General features: G+C 42.6%; 1 protein-coding gene across 1 annotated transcript; it reads left to right on the top strand.

Annotated features, from left to right (window-relative positions):
* The first annotated feature begins 1,253 nt into the window (after nt 1–1,253).
* On the top strand, nt 1,254–7,603 carry tent5c (terminal nucleotidyltransferase 5C). Its single transcript, XM_082508422.1, has 2 exons — nt 1,254–1,408; nt 2,355–7,603. Exon 2 carries the CDS (start codon nt 2,377–2,379, stop codon nt 3,526–3,528), a length of 1,152 nt encoding a protein of 383 aa, XP_082364548.1. The 5' UTR covers nt 1,254–1,408; nt 2,355–2,376; the 3' UTR covers nt 3,529–7,603.
* The last annotated feature ends 200 nt before the right edge of the window (nt 7,604–7,803 follow it).

Genomic DNA, 7,803 nt, shown 5'->3' on the forward strand with positions numbered 1-7,803 from the left:
GAACAAGATTAAGAGTTTTCATTTAAGCATTTTTAAAGAGATTTAAGAGACTGCTTTTGTTTGACCTCTGATTTGCATTCTATTACTCAGATACAGGGGTATTTCCAGGATTATTAATTTATGAATTTATTGATTTAAGTGCAGAAGAAGAATAAGGCCGTGGGGTGTCCACAGGAACTCGGAATATCTAATGAGGAATAAATGGATTGTGAAAAACACAGGGCACAATTTTCTGGTTTCAGTGGAGCCCTATGTCATCATAGAGGTGGTGTTACATGACTGTTTAGTGAAATTGATGAAATGAGTATTTAGGTCTTTTATTTAAGTAATAGAACAAGTGTTTTAAGCTCAAACAATACTTACAGCTGAAGGACATTTTAATTAGTTACACACTGATAGGTAGTTTTATAATATTAACAATAAAAAAATAATAAGTCACTGGAGGCTTAAAGAGTATTGACTACAAAGTGCAATGATTGCACATAAAATACAGTGGAGTGGAAGTAGAAAGTTGTAAAAGTAAAGTATAAGTACATTTACTCTGTACTTCAGCGACTACTTATCCATATTCTAGCTCATTCAATGGCTTTGAGAATAGCTGCATTCTTAGTACTTTAATCAAATGTCAGTGGTAATAATTACTATTTTTTTAAACAAACAGTTACGTACTAGCAATGCAATATTATGCACAGGATAAATATTTTGGGTCAGAATTACTGTGAACACACACACAAACACATAAATGCTAATATTTAACAGTAGCTATCGCTGAAACATAGATGGTACTTTTAGCTTCCCTGTTTTAAATAAATATGTATCCGGAGTATATATGAATCTTTTTTGTTTTGAAGTAACACGAATTAGTAGATTTTATTATAACAGTCAAAATATCAGCAAATATAAGCAAAGTTAAATTAAATTATGAAATCTTTGCTTACCAACAGTTAAATTCTACTCTTAAACTAGACGCTCCTGGTTACTTGGCAACGCATAAACCTCATTGGCCAATCAGATACTTAGCAAAGGGCATTGATACAGTCTGACGCGACCATTATTATGTGATCTGCAGATGATGAAAACTGAGGTTTGGAGTTAATATTTAAAGTTAGCATTTTATTTTAACTATCCTCGCTGTATTTCTCACATTGTACTTTCTAAGTGTAAACGGCACATTACATAGTCCGAGGAACTGTGTCGTGCCACGGCGGTGCATGTGTTTCGGAAAGGTCGTACTTCGGCTATATAAAACAGGCGTGTCTTCAGTGGGTTTGTGGTTCTAACGCTGTCTTTTAAACGGTGGCTGTGTCTCTCTGTCGGGCAGTGGATTATGTGGAGGCGTGTGCGTGACAGCAAACTTCACATCTCACGTTTCGGGCTTTGAATGCTTACAGAACAGCCTTTTGGAAATGTATGTATCTTTTAAAACCCTCCTCAGTTTCTTACGCAAATCTGTGTTTTATTTTCGTAGTTGGGGAAAGTGGTGCGTTCGCTAAGTTTGAATTGCTAAATTTAAAGTTTGCCGTGCTGTAGCCACGATTCAAAAACGTGTCGCCGGTTGTGCTATTTTAACGTGAGACGTAGATACCTAAAGTGTGTTGCTTGAGGATATTCTAACTTTGCATAACCGCTGAATTCACAAAGGGTTTTATGGCCATATGGCTAAGCTAACCATAATACTATCTTGCTAGTGTAGTGATAAAGCATTCTTATCGTCAGTTTCAGAGCAGAGTTTGGTACGCGTTTTAAATGCTGTTAGCACTGAGCCTTATTTGCTGTACATAGAGTAAAACTTGATTTTGACCTCCGCACGGCTAAATTGACAAGTCAGCTGGAACAAATAACTGCTGTTTAAAATTTTGCCCAACGTGTGTCGCGGCGACTTTTGTCGCTCCATGTAGTGGGGAATAACTATTAGTAGTACCGGTTGTTTATTCGGGAGACCCCCGGCTTTACTGGACTTGAAGCTAGCTCGGTGTTTGTCTCTCAGCGGTTCTGGAATAAAAGGCAGGCTTGCGCAGTGAGCTGTTCTAGAAACCTCACGGGCTCTGTCCTTTTACTGTGTGTAGCGTGCAGGTTGTCTCGTGCTCGCGTTCTCCTGTGCTCGTGCTGAACGCTCCTGTTGCTGCTCCTGTTTCACGGCAAGAAAATGGTTCTTGATTACATTTAACTGCGCCCCCCACCTCCTTTAGACACTCATTACTACAGCTAGACCAAATTTGGTAAAATTAAGAGAAAATGATTTTGTTTCCTTTAAAGAATATTGGCTAATATTTTCACATGGTAGACTTTATTTGGTATGTGTCACACTTGAGGGCTGTCACTAACATTTTGTTTTTTCTGTCCTGCCTCCTTAGTCAATCTAAACTTTTTGAGAAGATGGATAACAAGGAGGAATCAAACAGTTGTCCCTTCAGCGTCTTGACTTGGGAGCAGGTGAGCCGGCTCAATGAAGTTCTGACTGAGGTCGTGCCCGTTCATGGACGGGGGAACTTTCCTACTTTGGAGGTGCAGCTGAATGATATTGTGGCTCGGGTGCGCTCCCGCCTTGAGCTCAGCGGCATTAAGGTGAAGGACGTACGGCTTAATGGCTCCACAGCCAGCCACGTGCTGGTGCAAGATATTGGCTGGAGCTACAAGGACCTGGACGTCATCTTCAGGGTGGACTTGCCACGCGAGGCTGAGTTCAAGCTCATCAAGGATGTTGTGCTCAGTACCCTGCTGGACTTTCTGCCTGAGGGTGTGAACAAAGAGAAAATTACACCGATGACCCTCAAAGAGGCCTACGTGCAGAAGCTAGTCAAAGTGAACACAGAGCAGGACCGCTGGAGCCTCATCTCCCTCTCCAACAATAATGGCCGTAACGTGGAGCTGAAGTTTGTGGACTCAATACGTCGGCAGTTTGAGTTCAGTGTGGACTCTTTTCAGATTGTGCTGGACTCCATGCTCTCCTTCTATGAGGTGGAGCAGGCACCCATGTCAGAGGCCTTTCACCCCACTGTTGGCGGGGAAAGCATGTATGGAGACTTCAACACTGCGCTGAGCCACCTGCGAAACAAGCTCATTGCCACCAAGCGGCCTGAGGAGATCCGAGGCGGTGGCCTGCTGAAGTACTGCAACCTGCTGGTGAGGGACTTCCAGCCTGCCAGCGAGGAGGAATTCAAGGGCCTGGAGCGATATATGTGCTCACGCTTCTTCATTGACTTTCCTGACATAGGAGAGCAGCAGCGTAAGGTGGAATCCTACCTCCAGAGCCACTTTGTTGGCGAGGAGAAGAGCAAATACGACTACCTCATGATTCTCCGGCGAGTGGTTAACGAGAGCACGGTGTGCCTCATGGGTCACGAGCGGCGGCAGACCCTTCACCTCATCTCGCTGATGGCCTTCCGAGTCCTGGCGGAGCAGAACGCGATCCCCGACGCGTCCTGCGTCACCTGCTATTACCAGCCAGCGCCTTATGTCCGGGACCACAACTTCAGCAACTACTATGTGGCCAACCAGAACATTCCAACATGGCTGCCGTGTAACTGACGAGACAAACGACTTGGGATGAGCAAGATGGCGTCGCTGCTGCTTTTGAGAAGAGAAGGAATGAAATTAAGAAAAAAAAAAAAAACATAAAAAAATGTTTGGCAATAAATAATTTGTTCCTCTCAAGGCACAATTATATTTAATTGGACGAGCGTTTTGCTTTTGTTTTCTCATTCCTTTACCGACAGAAGTGTCTAGGTCATTGAATAGAAAGTGATATTTTTAAGTGTTTTGATTTTGTTTTTTCTTTTTCTCTCATGTTTGGTTGTTTCACTGTTTATCAATCCCATTCTTAATGGAGTTGCATTTTGTGCCTTAACCTCCAGGTTTACCCCATCAGTAATTTAAGTATGGGCTGTGATTTGGAGAAAGGAAAGAGGAGCTAATGCCGTAGCCTTACATTTGGTTTTCATCTTGATTTAAAAAGAAAAAGGTTGGAAAAAAAGTTGATAAAAAATGCATAAAATATTGAAAAATAGTATTATTGGGGAAAAAGTAACAATGGGTGACTGCCAAAAAAAAAAAGGGGGGGGGGGGGGGGAGAGAAAGCTCATCACCGGTGTTAAAGTTTACTGTGGAGGGAGAAAAGGTGGTACACTAATATCCTGTCAGAAATCAGCGGGAAGCGAGGAGTCGATTTGTTTTAATTCATTTTGACATGTAAATATTTCTGAGACATCTGTGCCAGCGGTGCCTGTGATTTGTAAATGATGCAAAAGAGAAAAAAAAAATAGAAGTATTTTTTTATTTTTCCACTGTGAATTTCAACATAAGATTGGCTCCCCTCCCTCCCCCTTGTTTCCTCAGCCTTGTACCTTTCAGTCGAGACTGGCTTCGAGTGGAACTCTCAGACAGCGTAGGCCTCAAATACATGACCTCACTACTTTCCCTGTCTTTTAAGTCCGAAAGCCTTGCCATTGACCTCAGCATGCCACGGCCCCTGGGTTATTGTGGGAGGCAAATGGACAGGACTGAGCCTGGTGGGGGGGGTTTAGAGAATGTGCTTGGCTGGGAGTCCCGGATTGACAGGCTAGTTGTCTCTTCCCTTAAAAGGAGCAGCACATGGAGGGGCCCGAAGGGTTGTCCCTCACAGCTACTGCATGCTCGACAGCAGCCCTGAAATGGGAGCCACCTCTGACGCAGCTCGGTGCCTCTCCAATTACTCTTAGTCTATAATTATCATCCTTCTCTTTTTTTGTCCTGGGGTTAGCTACCTTTGAAGCAGGGAGCTGGAGCCTGGTTGTGTGATCTGCAGCAGCCCTACCACCTTACATATGTGGCAGCTGAATCACTTCCTGTCCTCATCTGTTGCCTGATGGGACACGGAGCGTTTTGAACCCCTTTTGTGGTCATGGGGAGGGCAGACAACATGCCTGCTAGTGGGATACCATTCCCCCTTTCAGACCTGGAATTTCATCAGTGTGGAAGCTACGACCAAAACGGCAGCAGAGATGAAGTCGCCGCTCCAAACCTATGAATTTCTATTTGTAGCCAAGCCTAATATTAGCTGTTAATTTCTGAACACCTGAACACACTGATGACCTAAGCTGGAAGTATTTCTGGCCACCACTGCTCCTGTTGGTTTTCCTGACATCACAGCAGCCAAGTTTGAGAGGATTTCCTCATGAATTTGTTCCCCCAAATGCACTGAGTTTCTCAGAAGTTCGGCTCCCTGTATTGCTGCTGCTGATCTCACTGTGGCTTGTGTTGGTACGAGATAACCACAGACTTATCTGGTTGGCTCATAATGTCGGGGTTGATAGAACAATTGAGGGAGATCAGTTTGGTCTGGCTGCAGGTCACATTTGAGGGGCAGGTTGTGCCGTGTCAGCTTAGCTGCAGCGTGTTTTTGTTTTTTGTTTTTTTAAACTTCTTTTAAGAACATGCTCTTGGACCAAAAGTCTGCTTTACAACCAGCAACTGAAGCACTCAAGTGCCTGTCACTTTGTGGAGAGTTGATCTTTTTAAAAGGTTTTTTAATGGTGGTCATAAAGGGGGAAAGGTTAGCAAAAGTTTTCTTTCAGCCTGTGAAGCTTTGATATAAAACTGTCTGTATTAGATAAAAGTTTATAAGGTGAATGCGCATATTTTTGGTTGAGGAGCAAAGTAATTTTGTTTTGACTTTAAAATTTGAGGGATTTTTTTTTTTTCCTATTAAGATTATTTTTCTTTAACATTAGTTTGTCCCAAACCTTTGTCTTTAAAATCTGCAGTCATTCCCATGACAGCCATCTGAGCCTCTTGATCTTAGTTTTTTTTTTTTTTTTTTTTTTTTTGTTATAAGTTTGGGCCGTCACGTCGCTGTAGTCATGTTGACCTCTGTCTTGCCCAAATGCATTCTGTAATCTGACATTTTGAGATTTTTTTTTTTTCTAACAGGTGCTGTATATTTACACCTTTCAACTGAATAATCTTTCCAGCATTTGCCTAGGACTGTATTCTCTAAAACAGCTGGGCTAATTCAGTTTGTCTGACTGTTCTGTTCCCCATTCGAAGCACGAAATACTTAAAGTGCACTGACGAGCTGTACGGTGGCACAGTAGCTGGAGGTCACAGAGTAAAGACCCCCTCCCACACTGGTGGAACACTTTAAAGAGGCCTTGGTCAGTTGCTGTGTGAGCTGTGCTGGTCCTCAGGGACTGCATGTTTTTGAAGACAGTTTTGTCCCCTTCATATTTTGTTTTTCTTTTAAATTTATGAGAGCAAATTGGTTTAATCTGCCCTTGATCCTGAGATGCCCCCTCCCACCTCTCTTCATTTTTCGTCTTTCCTTTGTTGTAATCCTGACTCTCCCTCTGCTCACCCTTACTACAGGCTCTTCCTAGATAAGGTGGAGGTAGGCTGCAGACTTCAGCTCGTTACACCCCGACAGCAGCCCTGCTTTTTATCTTTACACCCATTCGCTCCAAAATGTTATCGTTACTCAGAGGCTCTCCTAGGTTTGTGCCAAAAGCTGTATTTTTAGTGGTGTTCTCCTAACCCTGAGACGTCGTCTCTGAAAGCTCGGGGACAGAACATTGACTCTCAGGCTAAAATCCTTTTTTTCCTAGTGGATTATGGTCTTTGAAGTAATGATGAGGCTTGGAGCAACATGCAGAGCCAGCTGCTGCTCACAGTTGGAGTTTGAAGCCTGCTGTGGTGAAAACCAGCCTCTTCTTAGGCTTTTTGTTGATGTCGCTCACCAACAGCTGTTAAGAGCGAGGTCAAAGAGACTGCGAGCAAATTTGCATTTTCCTAGAAAGTTGATAGCAGTCTGGAATACTAGTCCAGTGCCTTTTTTTTTTTTTTTTCCCCCCCCAATCCTCCTTTGCCCCACCCTGCTTTCACAAGTTTACGGTTATTGTGGCTTTCTCTGATGACTATGCCCGAGCTTTTGCGGGGCTTGTGTCTAACCCTTTCCTTTACTGGGCTGACGTATGTCTGAACTCTCTGTGAATGGAAAGGGAATATTGTAGTTTGCATTTATTTTCTGGCCACTTTTTTCTGCTGTAAACTTGCCAGTGTTTCTCTCACACCACCTTGAGTTGGCTCACATGTTTGGGCTGCTGTTAATTGGTACAGCGTTTTTCTTTTCCCCCCCCTTATGACACCTGTAGCTGTATCCTTTGCTAGAGGGGAGATGCAGATGAGATATTTAGTGGTTATGCTTGTATAAAGTGCAAGTCTTATGCCATAGGAATGTGATAGAAGCTGTCCTACAGTTTCTGTATGACGATGATTTATTTTGTTTGCAGCAGAAACAGATGTGTGTTTACGTTAACATGTGGTGGAGCGTGTTTGTTTGCGCCTGTGTGAAGGGATGCCTGTGGTAACACAAGTTGAATGGGGGGGAAAAAAAGTGGGGAAAATATGAACTTTGTCGCACTATATATATATTTTTGGAAATAGTTAATGCAGAAGAGCTTTTTTGTCAGCTTCGTGATTGTGACTTTGATGGTTACAACCATTAAACTATTTCATTTTTCAGCACTTTTACCTCACTAGAGTTTTTTTTTCTCCTTTGAATGGAAATGTACATGTACATCAGGAAAATGTGTTTGAAGAAGAAATAATGAATAAAGAGTATTCAATGCAATATGTGCCTCATTTGTTTGTTGCTTGAAAGCTTGCATGTAAAACTGACAATGTTTTAGCATGACAGTCAAGTGATTTAGACTTAAGAAAATGGGAGTTTAGCAGAATTTTACTTAATGTGACTAAAAAAATTTTGGAAGCAAGACTAGAAGTGTGGAGAAATACGAGCTTTGACTAAAGAACCGAGGCGGTCCTTTATTG

Source organism: Aulonocara stuartgranti (genome assembly GCF_965226115.1).
Source record: "Aulonocara stuartgranti genome assembly, chromosome: 16".
NCBI classification, from domain to species: domain Eukaryota; kingdom Metazoa; phylum Chordata; class Actinopteri; order Cichliformes; family Cichlidae; genus Aulonocara; species Aulonocara stuartgranti.